The sequence below is a fragment of the Ornithorhynchus anatinus genome, chromosome 3 (genome assembly GCF_004115215.2).
Source record: "Ornithorhynchus anatinus isolate Pmale09 chromosome 3, mOrnAna1.pri.v4, whole genome shotgun sequence".
Lineage (NCBI taxonomy): Eukaryota > Metazoa > Chordata > Mammalia > Monotremata > Ornithorhynchidae > Ornithorhynchus > Ornithorhynchus anatinus.
Genome location: NC_041730.1, coordinates 95,089,972 through 95,111,080, shown reverse-complemented (window position 1 = coordinate 95,111,080; position 21,109 = coordinate 95,089,972). Strand labels below are relative to the sequence as shown.

The window sequence follows — 21,109 nt, the reverse complement described above, 5'->3', positions numbered from 1 at the left end:
GCCCTGTCTTCCCAGGCACCCACCACACACACACACACACACACCCCTTAGACTGTAAACTCCTTGAAGGCAGGGAACTGGTCCACAGGCTATATTGTATTGTACTTCCCCAAGCACTTGGTTTTGAGCTTTGCACACAGTAAGAGTTCAATAAATCTCATTGATTGATTGATGGATTGATTGATCAACTGGGTCTATGGTTTACCCCCAGGGCTAACAGTACCAGAAAGACAGCTGCAGAATCAGGTTCCTTGGTGCCCAGCAATTCATTCACTCACTCATTCAATCGTATGTACTGAGGGCTTACTGTGTGCAGAGCACTGCTCTAAGCGCTTGGGAGAGTGGGAGAGTACAATATGACAAAGAACAGACCCTCCCCACAACAACACGGCCCAACCATTTCATTCCACAAAACGTCAGTGCTCCAACTCCAAATGCTTCCTTGGATTCTCAGGGCACCTTTCCCTGGGAGAACTACAAAGTCATTTTCTCCCTTTATTCTCCCGCTGTCCCCGGGGAGGGGAGTGACTCTGCCTGAGGATGTGGAAGGATACAGTAGCCATCTCTCCCGAAGGGCCATGGTCAATGAGGCAGAATAGGAAGACCACACGGGTAATTACCTACACATTTGCATGGAATTTAAGAGGTTGGGCAGTTTTCCAATTAAAATGTTATTATCGCTGTCACTTTAGGTGGCTATTAAAAGAATTCTCTTCTGCTCCTTCTCAACTCTTCTTTCACTAAAGATCATTGATCAGAGTCCTGTGGCCAGGGGGAGGGCAACCAAAGTTGGGGTAACCACAGAGAGGCAGAGAGTGGGTGCAGATGGATGAGGGCTCAGGGCCTCCAGAAATCTGAATGATTGAAAGCACAGTGGGTAACTGTCCAACTGTTTCAGATCGTTAGCATTATTGTTTTAGGAAATTAGAGGTACTCGGACATCCCATTCAGGGGAAGACCCTGAAGCACCACTGGGCGCTGATTTTCCAGAAAGCCAAGATTTTTTTTAATGGTGTTTGTTAAGCACTTACTGTAGGCCAGGCACTCTACTAAACTCTGGGGTAGATACAGGCTAATCAGGTTAGACACAGCATTTGACCCACGTGGGACTCACATCTTAATCCCCATATTATAGATGAGGTAACTGAGGTCCAGAGAAGTGAAGTGGCTTGCCCAAGTGCTGGAGCCGGGAACAGAACCCAAATCCTTCTGACTCCCGGGGATGTATCCATTCACTAGGCCACGCTTCTTCTTTCGTCTTCTCCCACCCATTTCTGCGTCTCTCCGACTTCTTCCCTTTATTCATCTCCGTCCCAGCCCCACAGCACTTACGTACGTATCTGTCATTTATTTCTTTATATTAATGTCTTTTTCCCCCCTCTAGACTGTAAGCTTGCTGTGGGCAGGGAAGGTGTCAGTTTATTGTGATACTGTACTCTCCCAAGCGCTCAGTAGAGCGGTCTGCACACAGTAAGCGCTCAGTAAACACAGCTGACTGACTGACCGGTTTAAAAGGTTTGGCAGGGAGAGTTCATTACAGTGAGCACAAGACTATTCTTCAGGACAGGGGATAGCTCCTCGCCCAGCCTCGGGCCATTTCATCCCCGGCCTGCACGGGCAAAGTGGAATCCTGAAAAATCCAGCAATAATCCTGAAAAAAACCAGCTGGTTAAGGTGATGGTGAAGGCTGCGGCTTAGTCTGCCGTGGTCACTTCAGCTAATGGGTCACGCGTATTAAAAGAAAAACAATCCTTTGCGTGGTCACGGGTTCTAATCCTGTTCCTGCCACTTGTCTGCTGTGTAGCCTTAGGCAAGTCTCTTCACTTCTCTGTGCCTCAGTTCCCTCATTCATTCAATCGTATTTACTGAGCGCTTTCTGTGTGCAGAGCACTGTACTAAGCGCTTGTCTGTAAAATGGGGATTAAGACTGTCGGCCTCAGGCGGGACAGGAACTGTGTCCAACCCAATTTACTTGTATCCGACCCAGCACTTAGTACAGTGCTTGGCACATAGTAAGCGCTTAACAAATACCACAATTAGTATTTTTTTGTGTGTGTGCTTCACAATAGGCTGCATCCCTGCCTGTATACTCGCTCGTTGCACTCTGTGCCTCAGCGGGAATGCAGTCGGCGCCGGCCAAAACACTGTCACCAAGGCCAATTCCTCTCCATAAGTTCTCGGTCCTTAAGTGTTGGGGTCGAAGTTTGCCCTCTGTCCTCTTTGGGACATACATGAAAGAAAGAGAGAGAGGAGAGAGAGAGAGAAAGGGGAGAGTTAAAGAAGGAGAAAGAGAGAGAGAGGAGAGAGAAAGAGAATGAGAAAGAGAGGAGAGAGAAAGAGAAGGAGAGGAGAGAGAGAGGTCTTCTGAGTCCCCAGCCCATGCTTTTTCCACTCGTTCATGCTGCTTCTATAAAAATATAATTCCTATCCCTAAGAAGCTTATGTTTTTTTAGAGGTGGCATTGGGTTGCACTGAGCGGTAGAATTGTCTTCATATTTGAAGACGCCACGAAATTCACCCATGAGTGTCTGTGTGTGTTTAGCTGAAAAGACAGCACAATTTGTAAAACAGTGGGCTGCATCCCCATGGGTGCAGAAACTCCTTAACATCAGCTTTAAAGCATTCATTTCCCTTGCCCCTTCCTACCTTACCTCCTTGATTTCCTTCTACAACTCAGTGCTCACACTTCACTCCTCTAATGCCAACCTACTCACCATACCTCAGTCTCATCTGTCTGGCCACTGACCCCTCACCCATGTCCTGCCTCTGGCCTGAAATGCCCTCCCCGCAGCATGGCTTAGTGGATAGAGCATAGGCCTGGGAGTCAGTTGGGCCTGTTCTAATCCCAGCTCTGCCATATGTCTGCTGTGTGACCTTGGGCAAGTCACTTATCTTCTCTGTGCCTCAGTTACCTCCTCTATAAAATGGGGTTGAGTGTATGAGCCCCATGTGGAATAGGGACTGTGTTCAACCTGATTAACTTGTATCTACCCCAGCGCTTAGAACACTTCTTGGCACCTAGTGAGCACTTAACAGCTATCACAATTATTATTATATTCGACATATGTCCCCTCTGACCAACTTCAAAGCCTTATTAAAAGCACATCACCTTCAAGAGGCCAAGCCCCAACCAAGCCCTCATTTCCTCTTCTCCTGCTCCCTTCTGAATCACTCTTGCACTTAGATTGGCACCCTTCATTCACCTCTCCCTCAACCCCACAACACTTATGTACATATCTGTAATTGATTTATTTATATTAATGCCTGTTTTTTTCCTTTAGACTTTAAGCTTGTTGTGACCGGGGAACATACCTACCAACTCTGTTTCATTGTACCCTCCCAAGTACTTAGTACAGTGCTCAATAAATACAATTGATTGTTAGATTAATAGGTTCCCTGATCAGAAACTCCAGGGAAACTCAACAGAATACATCATGTGCCCCTACCTAGTTCAGAAACAATAAAGCCACCCCAATGGATGTATTCAAAAGTTTGAAGCGTGTGTCAGATCTGATTATCTTGGGTCTACCCCAGCACTTAGTACAGTGTTTGGGACACAGTCAGTGCTTAACATATTCCACAATTACCTTGATTTGGGAGAATCAGGGTTGGAAACAGATCTCCCGAGTCCTAGGGTGATGTCTTACCTGCCCCCAGCCACACCCCGTCTAAGGGTGGGGAATCAAGCAGCAACAGAGCTGACCACTGGGGGCTGGGGGGCGAAGGAGGGGAGAATGGGTACAATCTACACTGATCCACTGGATGATCTAGGACACTTTACCTCTTAACCCTCATTTTCTTGTGAGGAAAATGGAGAAAATAAACATATAAATTTGTAATTTATATTTCAGACACTCATATGTAAAAAAAAAGCACTATAACAATAAGGATGTGTGGTATTCGTTAAGCATTTACTGTGTGTCAAGCACTGTACTAAGGCCTGGGGTAGCTACAACGTAATTAAGTTCCACGTGGGACTCACAGTCTAAGTAGGAGGGTGAAGGGGCATTGACTGCCCATTTTGCCGATGTGGGAAATGAGCGCAAAGTAAAGTGAAGTGACTTGCCTGAGGTCACACAGCAGATATGCAGCGGAACCAGAATTAGAACCCTGGTGCTCTGACTTCCAGGCCTGGGCTCTTTCCACTATTCATTCATTCATTCATTCAATAGTATTTATTGAGCGCTTACTATGTGCAGAGCACTGTACTAAGTGCTTGGAATGAACAAGTCGGCAACAGATAGAGACAGTCCCTGCCGTTTGGCGGGCTTACAGTGTAATCGGGGGAGACGGACAGACGAGAACAATGGCAATAAATAGAGTCGAGGGGAAGAACATCTCGTAAAAACAATGGCAACTAAATAGAATAGAATCAATAGAATAGAATAGAATCAATAGAATAGAATAATGAAAATATATACAGTTGAGCGGACGAGTACAGTGCTGAGGAGAGGGGAAGGTAGAGGGGGAGGAGCAGAGGGAGATGGGGGGAAAAGAGGGTTAAGCTGCGGAGAGGTGAAGGGGGGCGGTAGAGGGAGCAGAGGGAGAAGGGGAGCCACTAGGCCATGCCGCTTTAGGTGCTCTATTAATTTCTACTTTTAGAGGGTCTCCATCTGTGGAATGGAAGCAGGCAGGCTTGGTTACTTCCTTGAATGGTTACTTCCTTTGCTCCATTCCAAGTGTCCCCTAGTTTAACTGGGACTGAATGTTAATTCACAAGCTGAGTCATAGTCAGTATGCCAAGGGTGAACAGTAGCACCGAATCAGTAATTAGCCACAGGGCGAGATCCCAGGGGGCCTTCCTTGTCCCCGAAAGAAAGAACTGAGCTGAGCAGGCCGTGCAGGCTGACAGTGATGGAAAGGTACACAGCAAGAGACCTTGGTGACAAGAGTGAGTGGCATGAGGTAGGTTCCTTTATCCACATAGCAAGTGTCACTTAGCAGAACCACTTTACATTATCAAACCCGCAGACGGCGGCTCAGTTAACCAGGAATTGATGGAGTTTCAGTAATAGAGCTATCAACGAGACACCTCCCCAGCCTTTCCAGGTCACGCTCACTTAAGCAATGACAAACGAGCAGGAATTTCACGGACTACTAAATGGGAATCTCAATATATAGATCCGAGATTAGAGTCTCAAGCCAGCTGCAACGGCTGACACTTCCCAAGGTTTGAGAGATTTTTATGGTTTTATTTTTTTTAAATACACCCAATAGCTCTAAATGGAATTTTTATGGGAGTTGTGGCAACATTTATGACATTTATTGGAGATCTTACTTTGGGGAGAGTTAAGAGACCACCTAGACATTTTAATCTCATCTTGTTGGAAGTCCAGGTCCCTTCACAGGCCACCATGAGAAAGATGAGATCGGAGCACAGTGAGGAAGCTGGTGCTAGAGGAGTGGAGTGTGCGGGTTGAGGTGTAGTAGGTGATCAGTGAGGTGACATAGGATGGTATGAGTTGACTGAGTGCTTTAAAGTCTATGTTAAGGACTTCCTGTTGGATGCAGAGAGGTGGATGGGCAACAGTGGAGGTTCTTGAGAAATGGGATGACATGGACCAAACAGTTTTTTAGAAAAATGATCTGAGCTGCAGAGTGAAGTATGGACTGGAGTGGTTCAGGAGGCAGGGACATCAGTGAGGAGGCCGATGCAGTAATCAAGGTGGGATAGGATAAGCACTTGGCTCAATGCAGCAGCAGTTTGGATGGAGAGGAAAGGGTGAATGTTAGTGATGTTGTGAAGGTAGAGATTTGGTGAGGGTTGTATGAGAGAGATGAGTCGAGGACAGTGCCAAGGTTACAGCCTTGTGAGGTAGGGAGGATTGTGGCATTGTCTACAGTAATGGGAAAAACAAGGGGAGGAAGGGTTGGGATGGGAAAATAAAGAGTTCTGTAATCGAAGTAGCTGTAATCACACACACGAATACCTACAAAAGTGCTCAGGATAAGTATGCATAAATGTGAAAGTCCTAGAGATGGCTGATGGGTTTGTATGCCCAGGGGTCTTGTCTTATGCCGTCGAGTTGTTTCCGGCCTATAGCGACATCACGGACTAGGGTGCTGGGAAGGAATTAAGCAGGGAAGAATTGAGGAGGCATAGAGAAGCAGTGTGGCCTCATGGAAAGATCATGGGCCTAGGAGTTAGAGGATCTGGGTTCTATTGCTGATTTGTACATTCCAAGCACTTAGTACAGTGCTCTGCACATAGTAAGCGCTCAATAAATACAATTGAGTGAATGAATGAATGAATAATCCCCCTCTGCCTTTGCCTGCTGTGCGACAATTACCGCTCTGGCCCTCCATTTCCTCATCTGTAAAATGGGAATTCAATGCCTGTTCTTCTTCCTACTTAGACTGTGAGTCCCAAGGGAGAAGAGATTGTGTCTGACCTGATTATTTAGTTCCTACCACAGGGGTGGGCACACTGCCAGCGCTTAACAAATACCTCCAATGTTATTATCATTATTGCTGTTGTTGGAGGAGGCGGGAGGTGGGATTTTATGAGGGCTTTGAATATGGAGAGAGCTGTGATCTACTGGTTTTGCAGAGCAAGAGAGTTCTAGGTTGGGGGGAAAGGGTGGGTGAGGGGAAGAAGGTGGGAGGAGGCTAGATTTTGTAGTCTAGAAAAGGAGCGTTTAGTAGATTGCTTTGAACACAGTAAGCACTCAGTAAATATGACTGGATGAATGAATGAGACAGACACAAAATAATTTTCAGCTATACGAGAAAGTGTGCTTAGCTAGTAGGGTAAATTGACATTTACATAAGTGTTGCAGGTGGATATGAATGCCGAAGTACTGATGTGAAAGTTCGAGGATATGACATAGGGAGAAGAAAAATTGAATCGAGGAAGGTTTCTGGGAGGACATAATATTGAAGAGCTTGCAGGCAGGAGTAAGACTGTAATCAAGGGGTTGGAGGTGGGAGAGAAGAGAATGAGATGCAGTGACTAGGTTAACTTGAGAAGAATCAAGACTGTGCGCTGGGGCCTAGTGGGGGAAGAGAGTGAATAAGAGAGTGAGCTGATGGGGTATCTTAAAGCCAAAGGTCAGGAGTTTCTGCTTAACACAGAGAGGACTGTGTAACCATTTGAGGTTTTTGAGGAGAAAGGGGGATGTGGAGAATTCCATTTTAGAAAAAATGATCCAATGGAGCAGAGTGAAGTATGAACTGGAGAGGGGTGAGATTAGAGGCAGGGAGATGAATGAGGAGGCTGATACAGTAGTCAAACCGGGATATGACAGTTGTCGGGGCTAGAGCTGTGGCTGTTTGGATGGAAAGGCAGGGATTGATCTGGAAAACGTTGTAAAGAAATAACAGATGTTTTTGGCAAGCGTGGTAAAGAACAGTGCCCTTCAGAAAGATAGAATCATAAATAGATTGAAGAGTAAATAGACTTGTAAATAAGCCTTTGTGTTTGCTGAGATATGTGACAACTTCTGTATAGGTATCAGAATATACTTCCCTTTCAGAAGAAAAATAAAACTAGTGAAGTATCACGCCATCACTTGATCTAGGCTTGTGCTCCAGAAAACCACTCTCTCAATAAAAATTAATTAACTCGCTGTGGGCAGGGAACATGTCTACCAACTCTGTTGTAATAATAATAATGGTATTTGTTAAGCGCTTACTAGTGCCAAGCACTGTTCTAAGCACTGGGGGAGATACAAGATAATCAGGTTGTTCCATGTGGGGCTCCCAGTTTTAATTCCCATTTTACAGATGAGGTAACTGAGGCCCAGAGAAGTGAAGTGATTTGCCCAAGGTCACACAGCAGACAAGTGTCAGAGCTGGGATTAGAACCCATGACCTTCTGACTCCCAGGTCCATGCTCTATCCACTACGCCATGCTGCTCCTCTGTACTCTCCCAAACAGTACAGTGCTCTGCACCCAAAAAGTGCTCAATAGATACCATTGTTTTATTGATTGACTTCAGCTACCATCTTTATGCCTGTTAGTACCAAATCCAACTCTAATATTCCCCAAACAAACCCTCCTTTCCTCTTCTCCCTCTCCCTTCTGCGTCACCCCAATTTGCTCTCTTTGTTTACCCCTCCTTCAGCCTCACAGCACTTATGTATATATCTGTAATTTATTTATTTAGGTTAATGTCTCTGTCCCCCTCTAGACTGTAAGCTCCCTGTGCTCAGGGAATGTGTCTATCAACTCTATCTTGTTATATTGTCCTCTTCCAAGTACTTAGTACAGTGCCCTGCACACAGTAAGCACTCAGTGAATGTGATTGTTCGATTGACTCTAGCCTTGAACTTTCATCTAACCTGCAGGTACCATCCATATTTCCTCTTGCTTAGCGGACCTCACCAACTGAATTTCCAACCAAACTACTCATTTTCCCTCCTAAACCTTCTCTTCCCCGAAACCTTCGTATCTCAGTCGATAAATTCCATTATCCCTGTTTCAGAAGCTTGAAACTTCAATGGCATCTTTGATCCCTCTCTCTCCTTGAACTCTCACAGTCTATTGCTAAATTCTCCCAGTTGTTCTTACACATCAATAAAATCAGTGCTATTTATTGAGTGCTTACCGTGTGCAGAGCAACTGTTCTATACTAAGCAGTTGGGAGAATACAACTCAGCACGGTCCCTGTCCACCATGAGCTTACAGTCTGGAGGGAGAGCAGACACTGAAATAAATTATGGATCTGTGCATACGTCCTTTGGGGCTGAGGAATCCTTCCCCTACTCTCCACCTAAATAATAACAATATTATTATTATTATGGTATTTGTTAAGCACTTACTATGTGCCAGGCACCATTCTAAGTGCTGGGGTGGATACAAGATAACTGTGTTGGACACACTCCTTGTCCCACACGGGGTTCACTGCCTTAATCCCCGTTGTACAGGTGAGGGAACTGAGGCACAGAGAAGTTAAGTGACTTGCCCGAGATCACACAGTAGGCAAGTGGCAGAGGCGGAATTAGAACCTGTGACGTTTTGCCTCTCAGGCCTGTGCTCTATCCACTAGGCCACTGGTTCAAAGACTGATTGTAGCCTATCTCCACCACTATATCAGTCTCCTTGCTGACCTTGCTGTCTCCAGTCTCTACTACCTGTTGCTGCACTGGCCATCTTCTTGAAGCACTGCTCTGCATACAAATCTCTGTTCCTTAAACTCTCCACAAATAATTATAATAATTGTGATATCTTTAACTAAGTCCCAAGCACTCATTCCAAAGCCCTGGACGTGTTCTCCATGTCCCTCTTGATCAAACAAAAACTCCTTATAATTGACTGAGGCCCGACATGGGAAGGGATTGTCTCTCTTTATTGCTGAATTGTACTTTCAAAACGTTTAATATTGTGCTCGGCACACACTAAGCGCTCAATAAATACGATTGAATCAAGGTTATTCACCAACTCATTCCACCACTTCCCAACCCGCTTTCTCTTTGATCTTCCCAAGTCAGCTTTCTAACTGTACCTCATTCTCAACTCTCTCATGATCCCTGGCTTGGAACTCTCTCACTTCTGAAATCTGACAGACCCTTAATCATTCCCATATTTGAAGACCCCCTGAAAGCTCGCCTTTACCAACATGTCTTCCCTGATGAATTCCTAGCATCCCAACTCAAATAAGTCCATCAGCCAACTCTAGCACTTATGTCCTTATTTCAATCAATCACTTGTATTTATTGAGCATCTGCAATGTGCAGAACACTGTACCAAGTGTTAGGTAAAAGTATTTAGTACTTATTCCTATTGTCAACATTTAGGCAGATTTGCTTTTTCTATTGCACATTTAATTCTTTATTTTGAATACCCTGTCTGTAGCATGGTCAAGCAGAAAAACCCAGGAGTCAGAGGGCTTGGGCTTTAAATCAACCTCAGACATTGGCTTGCTGTAGTACCTTGGGAAAATAATTTAACTTCTCTGTGCCTCAGTTTTCTCACCTGAAATATGGGGATTTGCTGCTCCTTGTTGACCTTCCTGCCTCCAACCTCTCCCCTCTCCAGTCCACACTTGGCCCTGCTGCCAGACACTGTACTAAGCATTGGGATAGATACTAGATAATTAAGTTGGATAGAGTCCCTGTCCCAAAAAGAGCTCATAGTCTTAATCCCCATTTTATAGATGAGATAACTGAGGCAAAGAGAAGTTAAGTGATTTGCCCAAGGTCACCCAGCAGACAAGTGACGGACCAGGATTAGAAATCAAATATCAAATATCACATCAAACAGAAACTCCTTACCACTTGCCTTAAGGCACTCTCTCAGCTCTCCCCCACCTATCTAACCTTAGTCTTCTCCCATTACAACTCAACCCGCACACTTTGTTCCTCTAACACCAACCTAATTACTGTATATCAGTCTCATCTCCCTCTTACCATCAAGCCCTTGCCTCCTGCCTGGAATTCCCCGTGTCTTCATATCTAACATTAATCTCCCTATCTTTAAAATCCTACTAAATCTTGTTTCCTCCAAGAAGCCCTCCCTGACTAATCTCTCATCTCTCTTTGCTCTCCCATCAGTCACCTAGGCATTTAAGCACTTTGATACTCACCCCACCTTTATCACCATAGCATTTACCAGTGGTATTTATTGAGTGCTTACTACTTCTAATAATAATAATTATGGTATTTGATAAGTGCTTACTATGTGCCAAGCACTGTTCTAAGCAGTGGGGTAGATACAGGTTAATCAGGTTGTTCCATGTGGGGCTCATAGTCTTAATCCCCATTTTACAGATGAGGTAACTGAGGGACCGAGAAGTTAAGTGACTTGCCCAAGGTCACACAGCAGACAAGAGGTGGAGGCGGCATTAGAACCCACATACTCTGACTCTAAAGCCCATGCTCTTTCCACTAAGCCATGCTGCTTCATGTGCACAGCTCTGTAGTTTTTGGGAAAGTACAACAGTTTTAGCTGACTTCCCCTGCTCATAACGAACTCACCTTATACTCTGCTGTTTCCCCATTATCTGTAATTTATTTTAATGTCTATCTCTCCCACTAGTTTGTAAACTTCTTGAGGGCAGGGATCTTGTCTACCAACTCTGATACTTAACTTTTCCAAGGGATTACTAAAGTGCTCTGCACAGTAAGCATTCAATAAAGGCCATTGATTGATTGATGGACTGCATTCCACCGCCTCTTTGGTAATCTCATTCCGCCATTTGATGCTGCATACGGTTTGAAAGTGGAGGTTGTGAAAATTCTGTTTCTTCTTCCCTTTCCTGAACACTTGGAAGCTGTCCTTGTCAGCTCCTTTTTCCTTTCACTCTCTGGAGACAGGTAGGGCAGGCCTGGCATGTGTCTGGTCCCCAGATTTAGTCTCCCATGAAGAATCCGAGGCAGAACCCTTCATGAAAAATGAATGAAAGGGGGAACTCTTTGAAGTTATATTTGTTACAATGGTCTCTGAGTCATAACATTTCATCCTTCCACAAAGGTCACCCGCAAGCGAGGAAGCGGCCGGCCTGGCCTCACTGATCTCTTTCGGCTGCCTTTGGAGCTGTCCTTAGGCCCAGCTGTTAGACCCTTTGATGTGGGAGGCCACAGAAGACAAGTCAAGTGTTTAGTGAGTGCCACGGGAGCATTTGCATATGCAAAACAGGAAGCTAAACTCATGTATTATGCACCAACTTGGTTTTGCAATATCTGATTATTATGTGAAAACTGCAAATGATCCTGTGTCTTGAACAACTCGCAGGTCTCGGTCCCTCCCTCCTCCTGCCCCTTCTTCCAGTCTCCTATCTCCCCCAGTGGTATCTCAAGATCTCTTGGCGCCTTTCAAAAGCTACCCCCTCTACTTAAATCTCCGACTCCATCCTTTCACATCTTATCCAAACATTTGTCCTCTCCCTTCTTCCCTCTGTGACCACCATCCTTAACTGCTCACCCCAGTGGCTTCCTCCTAGAGCTTTCGAACACACTCACAGTTCCCCTAGCCAAAGAACATCCTCCCTTGACCCCATGGCCCCCTCCACTTATCACCCCAACTCCCTCCTGCCATTCCTCTCCAAACTCCTTGAGTGAGTTGTCTCCTCTTCTCTCCTTGATCTTCTCCAATCTGGTTTCTGCCCCAGTCACTCCATCAAAGGTAACCTGCCCGTTTACTTATTTTGTCTTTTTTCTCTGCCTCCCCCTTCTAGACTGTGAGCCCATTTGGGGGAAGGGATTGTCTCTATCTGTTGCTGAATTATACTTTCCAAATAATAATAATAATAATAATAATAATGAAGACATTTGTTAAGCACTTACTATGTGCAAAGCACTCTTCTAAGCGCTGGGGAGGATACAAAGGTGATCAGGTTGTCCCAGGTGGGCTCACAATCTTAATCCCCATTTTACAGTTGAGGTAACTGAGGTTCAGAGAAGTTAAGCGACTTGTCCAAAGTCACACAGCTGACAAGCAGCGGAGCTGGGATTTGAACTCATGACCTCGGACTCCCCAGCCCGTGTTCTTTCCACTGAGCCACGTACTTAGTACAGTGGTCTACACACAGTAAGCACTCAATAAATACGATTGAATGAATGAATGAATAATCTCCTAGGACTAGTGATCTCCTTGCTAAATCCTACAGCCTCTCCTATACCCTAGTCCTCCTCAACCTCTCAGCTTCCATCAACACCACGGACCACCCTCCTCTCCTGGAAACTACCTAACTTTGGCTTCACTGCCACTGTCCTCTCCTGGTTCTCCTCCCATCTCTACGGCTTCCATTCTTAGTCTTTTATGTGGGCTCCTTCTTTGCCTCTCACCCCCTAACTGTGGGAGCCCCTCAAGGCTCGGGCCCGAGTCCCCCATCTATTCTCCATCTACACTCACTCCCATGGAGAACTCATTCACTCCCATGGGTTCAACTACCATCTACATGTGGATGATTCCCAAATCCATATCTTCAGCCCTGATCTTTCTCCTTTGCAGCCTATTTCCTCTTGCCTTCAGAACATCTTCACTTGAATGTTCCGATGACACCTCAAATTTAACATGTCCAAAATATAAATCCTCATCTTCCCACCCAAACCCTTTCCTCCCCTTGACTTTCTCATCACTTTAGACAGCAACATCATCCTTCCTGTCTCACAAGCCCAAAACCTTGGCATTATCCCCAACCCATTTCTCATTCAACCCACATATTCAATCTGTTACCAAATCCAGTCGGTTAAAACTTTACCACATCACTAAAATCCACCCTTTCCCCTCCATTCAAAGTGCTACCTCTGATCCAAGCACTCGTCCTATTACACCCTGATTACCGCATCAGATTCCTTGCTGATGTCCCTTTCTCTTGTCTCTCCCCACTCCAGTCCGGTCCATTCTGCAGGAATCATTTTTCTAAAAAAACTGTTCAGGCCAGAACCTTCATTGGTTACCTATGGGGAAGCAGCATGGCTTAGTGGAAAGAGCACAGGCTTGGGAGTCAGAGGACATGGGTTCTAATCTCAGCTCCACCACTTGTCTTTAACTTCTCTGTGCCTCAGTTACCTCATCTGGAAAATGGGGATTAAGACTGTGTGCCCCACGTGGTACAACCCGATTACCTTCTATCTACCTTAGCACTTAGAACAGTGTTTGGCACATAGTAAGCACTTAAATACCATAATTATCATTATTATTACCTCTGCATCAAACAAAACTCCTTTACCATTGGCTTCAAAGCACTCAATTACCTTGCCCCCTCCTATCCTATCTTGCTGATTTCCTACTAAACTCAGCACACTTACTTGGCTTCTCTAATGCCAACCCACTGTACCTCAGTCTCATCTATCTTGCCACCGATCTTTTGCCTACCTCCTACCTCTGGCCTGGAACTCCATCCCCATTAATTTCCAACAGACCATCACTCATCACATTCAAAGCCTTACTAAAAATCACATGTCCTCTAAGAGGGCTTCCCCGACTAAGCCTTCATTTCCTCTACTCCCTCTCTTCTGTGTTGCCCTTGAACACTTATTCACTCCACTCTCAGGCCCATAGCTCCTTACGTACATATCCGGCATTCATATTAATGTTTGCCTCCCCTTCTAGAATGTAAACTCACTGTGGGAAGGGAACGGTTCTTCCATGTTTTACTGTACTCTTCCATGTTCTTAGTACAGAGCACATGGTAAGCACTCAATAAATACAACTGATTGATGGCTGAGACACTTTATTGCAGTGAGATATTTTGGTATGCTGGGCTGGTGGATTGTCCTTCCAGATTCAAAATTAGAAACTTCTTCTGATGAGCTTTAATAAGCCTAAATTAAACAATGACCAACATATTGCCAGCTCTTTGAGGACAGGGATTGTGTCTTTTTATCTTTATTGCACTCTCCCTACACACACTAGGTGCTCAATCAATATTTTTGTTTGATGAGGGTCCCCCCAGCTACTTTCAACTGGCTATCAGACTGGCCTATGACTGAGACTGTTACTCCAGTCCTCCTCCTCCTCTAGAAGCTTACACTAATTGCTCACTTGTGTTCCCTCAAGAACACTGGGACAATGAGAGGCACTCCTTCCTGGGGCTTGGAGATTCAGGAACCTGGTGGGGAACAAACCCCAGCACAGCAATCAATCAATCAATAGTATTTATTGAGCACTCACTGCGTGCAGAACAGTTAGGCAATTGTATTTATTGAGCGCTAAGTATGTGCACAGCACTGTACTAAGAGCTTGGGAGAGTAAAACAGCAGACACATTCCCCGCCCACAAGCTTACAGTCTAGATACCATTTTCCTTTTAAATTTCCTCCCGGTACAAAATCCCTTCCCAACCTCTCTGGGGTGTGTTGGTGAATCCAACCAAATGGTCATGCTGAGTTTGCCATTAATCCCCCTGTCGCCCCCTAAGTGGTGATGCAGAAATTAATGGCGTGACAAAGTATATGCTCCGAATTTCTTTATTCTCTTCCTACAAAAATCATGTAAACATTAGCATACCGAGATCTCCGCTCGTCTCCCACCCTCCCAACGTAAAGCGATGGTGATGCACAAACTCCAGTTTAAAACAAACCACCAGGAAAGGTCAAATCATGAGCCAGATAAACAGATCCTACTTGGGTTCTTCCTGGGGGACAACTGCTGGCAATCCCAGAGCTCCCACTGGGAACACTGGAACTGTGCTTGGGACCCATTGGCCCAGAATGGAGAACACACCTTCACCTCCCAATTCCATTCCTCTCTCTCTCTCTCTCTCTGTCACAGCTGGACTCCAGCGCCCTACTGGCACCTTACCGAGGACAGGGAAGTTCTGCAAACAGTTTTCAAATTCCAGTCTCTCAAACTGTAGCACCATTGGAGTTCAACAAGGCTTGAAAGGTGACCATGGATTAGTGTTAGGGGTGAACTGAGAAGGGTGGAGGCAGAGGAGATGGGGCAGGTGGAAGAGGAGTCAGAGATGGAAACAGGAGAGGACTGAATGCCATTTGATTTGGTGTGGTCTCTCACTGATGGCAGGAAAACCTCCCCTCCCCTCCACTAGACACCTTGCATAATATTATTTGCTCTTGTCGAGTAACCGTTTGAGCTGGCCTCTTCCCCTCCTGCTCTGGATGGATAGGTTATTTTCCTACTTGGGCCATGTGATTGCTCGAGGTTCCTTCCAGATCCCTCTAGACTGTCAGCTCGTTGTGGGCAGGGAACGTATCTACTGACTCCATTTACTCTCCCAAATACTTAGAAGGTTTACTCTCCCAAATGCTTAGAACAGTACTCTGCATACACTAAGTGCTCAATAGATATGGTCGATTGATAGGCTTACAACAATTTGTCATATGACCGATTGATAGGCTTACAACAATTTGTCATGGGACGATATATTTCTACATCCAATAGGCTCTCATTCTCTACCACCTTGCACTGTGAAAGGATGGGTAAGACACTCAGAATTTTCAGATGATCATAACTCTTTAAGCCTCACTAGATGGACATATCAAGAACTACTGGACTAAGTTCAAAAATTTGAAAGAGAATTGCGTTAAATAGTTCATGATGTAGAAACTGTATTTTTCCTCTTTGCATTGCTTTATCTATCGCTGCAAAGGGAACAGCTCTTAGCACCAATACTTTTTAACTAGAGAACTATGAAGTCACGACTCCCAGTCTTTAGTTAATGCACGTAAGCAAGGTTCTTTTCCAGCTCCTCTACTGACCCTCCCCCAGAATACAGGCCAATTGATTGGTCAGGCTGCCCGGCTCTGCCACGCCGTGCTTCTTGTGACCGAGTTCTGGGAGATTCTCATTTTTGGATGAGGTGACACTTCATTTCCCACTGGCTGCCAATGCTTTCACACCAAGATGGCTTGCGATCTCTAGTATGGGGTGGAAGAGCCTACTGAACAGAAGTCCAGGGGTCCTTGCCTGCATTTGTGGTGCATTTTTTTTGTTTTCGTTCTCCCTTGAGGCAAGCTTCTCGACCCCCATCGACGTTTTCAAGAATGGTCCCCTCCTACGTTGGAGGGAAGAAAGAAGACGAGACAGGCTGGGACGGGCTTCGTCAGGTCTAGAGATGGGGAACGGGAAGGCACCAATTATGAGGGAATCTGAAAAGCAATTTCAGCTGGTGAGCAAACCACCTGGTTGATGACAAATGAAATGGCAAGGAATAGGGCCGCCTTTAGTTAACAACTGTATAAAACATCTCCTGACAGTTTACTGATTGTCAGGTATATATACTGTATCCCCTATAAACCCCAACTGTGGCAAATCGCTAAAAAGTTCCTTTCCTTCCAGCCCTTCCGGAGCTCCCAGGGGCATTCTTGTGGGAACCCCGATTTCTTTAAAGGATGGAGACAGAGCCCCTGCTGATACCTAAGTCTAGCCACGGTCTCAGTACTCCAGTTTTATTTAATTTCAGTGTGCATACACTTGAACACACTTACAATACATATATGAATACATTGGAAAACACAGATATGGGAGATAGTGTGCGACAAACAATATGCCATTGAAAAGTTAAAGCATTCTCCCAATTCCAGGAACATCTCAATAATGATAAAGGAACTGGAATCCCAAGTTCCCACCTCTTCCTTGATGTGAATATTCACACCCTCATTCACCACTAGGAAAAAACACACCCACAGATGCCGGTTAAAAATAAAACCCCTCAAGTTCCTTCTCTAATTTTCTTCCGTACCGTATCAGCTCAATACCACATTTCCAAGGCATTTCCCGCAATCGCAATCTCCTTCCACTGGCAAAAAATAAGAAAAAATATTGGGAGGAAAACAAAGAACAGGCAAATGGTTGCAATGGCTGCCTTCCTAGCCTTTTTTCAGACTTTTTTTCATTTTCTAAAACTGTTTTAACATTGAGAAAAGATAGAAAAAAAAACCCCTTACATTTTTGAAAATCCCAACGGAAGGAATGTAGCCACCAAAGTCCTGGTGGTAGAGAGGGCCAAGGGCCTATTGCCAGGTCCTGGAAAATGGTTGCCCAGCTTTTCCCGTATCACCCCAGGAATCCCCGGCCACCATTTAGCGAGAGAGGCAGTTCAAGCAGTTTGAGAGAGCTCAAAATAGAACCTGGAGGAGATTATTAAGAAAACTCTAATGGGTAACAAAGTATGCAGCTTGAAGTCTGTGGATGGAAACATGCCAAACTCAAATGTACCTAATATAATCCCTCTTAATCAGGATGGAGTGGTGCACATGTACCAACTGAAAACCCATCTCCGAGCAGGTCAACAAGCTGAACTACAAATACAGGATTATATACACATTTATATTAAATGAAGCCAGTCCATATATTCCACCCTGTATTCCCACAGGATGTTTCAGAGAAGAGTAGGCAAAAGGCTCAAGTTCCAATCCTCAGAACGTCGTCCGTTTCCTGGCCAGGTCGGAGGAATCTGCATAGGAGTCGATGGCATTGTATATGAAAGGATAAAGCTTCACGTCGGGTCCTAGGTTTGAACAGTTTCTGCATTCCTCGTTGTAATAGCGGAGCAGAAGCTTGTAAATGTCCCCTGGAAAGTTAAAAACAATTTATATAATTAAGATGACACAGAATAGGTTAAAAAACAAACAAAACCCCCATAACACTGCGTGGTGTCTTACGAAAATTTAAGCTTATCGACCAATCATATTTATTGAGTGCTCACTACGGGCCGAGCTCTGTACTAAGCCCTTGGGAGAGTACCATACAACAGAATTAGCAGACACGTTCCTGGCCCACGAGCTTATCTTTTGGTAATTAACAGACATACCCTACAACCTTCCTAGAATAAGCCAGAATGCTTGTCACACACCCACTTTCCCACATTCTGAAGACAAAGATCCCCCTGATTTGGCTGTTAGGTTTATGGGGCAAGGAAAACACCCTGTGTACAGATGTTGCTTCCGTGGAAGGACTGCTTTCGAGTTTTCTGAATGCTTTCTGAAAGCCCAAGCCTGGCCGAGAGAAGCGAAAGAGCCTGCTCAGAGATTCTGATAAAAGAGAGTACCAAAAAATTTGATTTACTTTCACACTGTAAACTCATTGTGGGCAGGGAACGTGCCTACCACCTGTTTTACTGTATTGCCTCCAGGACTTCATACAGCTCTCTGCACACAGTAAGTGCACAATGAATACCATCGATCGACTCGTTTCTTCCCTTGTCCTCAAGAACAAAAAGAATGAACAGTGCTATGTTCATGCATTAATTCAATGTTCATTCAATTTATTATGGATCAAATTTTACCCTAATAGAGCACAAGGAATCTGAAGGCACACTCCTGAAAAGAAAGAAGGTAGACATGTTGTTGCTTTTTCTCCCTTAGATTTTTCCATAACCCTAGCAGCCTCCAAATCACTGGAGTCCTATCATTCGGAAACAACATTTGCCTATAGGCCGGAATTTATGGTTATCTTTCTGCATATATTGATAATAGCCTTCCTGAGTTCATATTCTATAATAGGAATCAATCTTCTGGACACCAGCTGCCTCCCTCTACCCCGTTCTGATGTCATTCCATGTAAATGGTGTTTGCTCTAGTCTACAGTGGATCTGGGAGCAAATGTATCAAAAATCTCCCTCCTCTCACCACCACTCCCTTCCCCGGTCCTGTCCCTTCCTAACCTGCCCAAATAGTTGATATGCTGGCCAGTTTTCCACTAATCCAGTTTCCCACTACGTGCCAGTTATGGCAATTTAACTGCAGTCAAGAAGTAGGGCTTCTCTCTGCTCCTCTTGATTTTCCAAGCAAATCCTTAAGCTTGTTCTTTCTCCTCTGTGCTCACTGATAGGACATTATTATTATTGATTCATTTGTATTTATTGGGTGCTTATTGTGCGTAGATCACTGAACTAAGCGCTTAGGAAAGTACGATTCAACAATAAACACTGACATTTCCTGCCCACAATGAGCTTATTACCTCCTTCTACACTGGATGTTGATCCTTTACCCAGACTACTTGACTTTGCTTATATATGAAGGAGGCTAACTTGTCTCCACTTCTAGACTGTGAGCTGGTTGTGGGCAGGGAATGAGACTGCCAATTCTGTTGTAGTGTACTCTCCCAAGTGCTTAGTGCAGTATTCTGCACACAGTTGCTCAATAAATATCACTGATTGATTGACTCTCTATATCTTTTCCAAAGGAGGCCTGCACAGCCCAAGGTTTAAGAGGTCTATCCTGGCTGGTTAGAAGAGTCTGGTTTGTACACCTCCCTATCTAATTTTTGGAGATAAAGAAGAGGTCAAGTGAATGAGACCAAATGCTTGGGCCTCTGCAACTGGTCATCTGAACAGAGGTACCTAGAATTCCACAGGCAGCACAGTCTAGTGGTAAAGCCTGGGCCCGGGAGTCAGAGGACCCGGATTCTAATCCGAGCTCCACCCCAAGTCCACTATGTGACTTAGGGCAAGTCACTTTACTTCTCCATGCCTCTGTTTCCTCATCTGTAAAATGGGGACTGAGACTGTGAATCCTAAAGTGGGACAGGGACTGTGTCCAACCTGATCAGCTTGTATCTGTTCCAGTGCTGGCTCATCGTAAGCGCTTAAAGAATACCAAAGAGAGGGAAAAAACCCCAATATACTTATGACTTGTGCGATGGCTTCCCTGATGTTGACCTGACTTGGAGGGGCCAGAGGAGGTCTCTTGGGAAGGGGATCTGGACAGAGTCTTGCTAGACTCTCTCAACCAGACCGGCATTCTCGCCCTCCTCCAGCTGCCTTCTGATGAGATTCCCAGCTTCCTATGAGATTAGCCGGCCTTTCTCTGTCAGGGCTGGCACTCCTTCTCCTGGTTCAGTTCCGACTCTCTACCTGTATACAGGGAGAGAGAATGTCTTGCACTTACCCACAGTCTGACCCCTTTCGGTGAGGAAAGTGTGCATGCTGAAAATGTCTCTCATCAGTTCCACATCCCCGAAGGTAAAATAAGCCACGTCTCGTTCGGCTGCGGCAGCGGCCAGCATCTGTATTAAGGCTGTGGAGAAAGAGGAGGAGGAAGGACCAATCTCAGATACATGTCCATACAATGAAATATAGGTGAAACGCATACACACAAAACCAATATCTTGGGTTTTTCCCCTCTGTTGGATTACGCTCCGAGGCCCACTGCACCATTCGCTCTGGCTTTGTGAGGTACTAACTTGAACCCGGTTACAAAAAAAGGGGACTAAAGGGGGTGACGATAACCCAGTTACATGAACCCCTGTACATGTTGACAAGCATATGGTTGGCTCCAAAGAATTTCAAGAGCCATAATGAGACAACATCAGAGGTAAGCTAAAGCCAACCTGGCCAAGCAGGAACTACATTGTCATGTTTTCCCACTTACTCTGCCTTGGAACAAAGACAGGCTTGTTATTTTATTTCACACAGGTCCTGGTCTTTCAGTGACAGGGAAATCTGTCTGGATTTGCCTATGTGGCTAAGAAAGCCAGGCTCACCAGGTTGTGATGCTCTCAACATCCTAGAGGAATTAGGACCAGGCAGCTTATTCAGGGTAGATTTTTCTGAAATCCCATTTTTCCAAGATTTACTTCCATTAACTGAACACATTCATTTTTATATTATATGTACTATGATCGCCCCCTAGCCAGAATAATCACTTTCGAATTCTAAGAGGAAAAAGAATCTAGCTGGGGGTTGGGCACCTTTCGCAATGGAAGTGGAAAGTGACTGCACACACCAGATTTGGAAAGGAGCCCTTCTCTTCTTCAGTTTCGG

At 45.0% G+C, this 21,109-nt stretch overlaps 1 protein-coding gene across 1 annotated transcript in view; it reads right to left on the bottom strand.

The window, feature by feature from the left end:
* Positions 1-14,836: 14,836 nt before the first annotated feature.
* The window catches only part of PARG (poly(ADP-ribose) glycohydrolase), a 123,410-nt gene continuing 117,137 nt past the window's right edge, over positions 14,837-21,109 (bottom strand). The window contains exons 18-19 of the mRNA XM_029059808.2: positions 20,235-20,363; positions 14,837-17,917 (exon numbers count right to left, since the gene is read on the bottom strand). Of these exons, the coding sequence (XP_028915641.2) occupies positions 17,763-17,917; positions 20,235-20,363 (284 nt within the window). The 3' untranslated portion in view covers positions 14,837-17,762. The remainder of the gene's footprint in view (positions 17,918-20,234; positions 20,364-21,109) is intronic.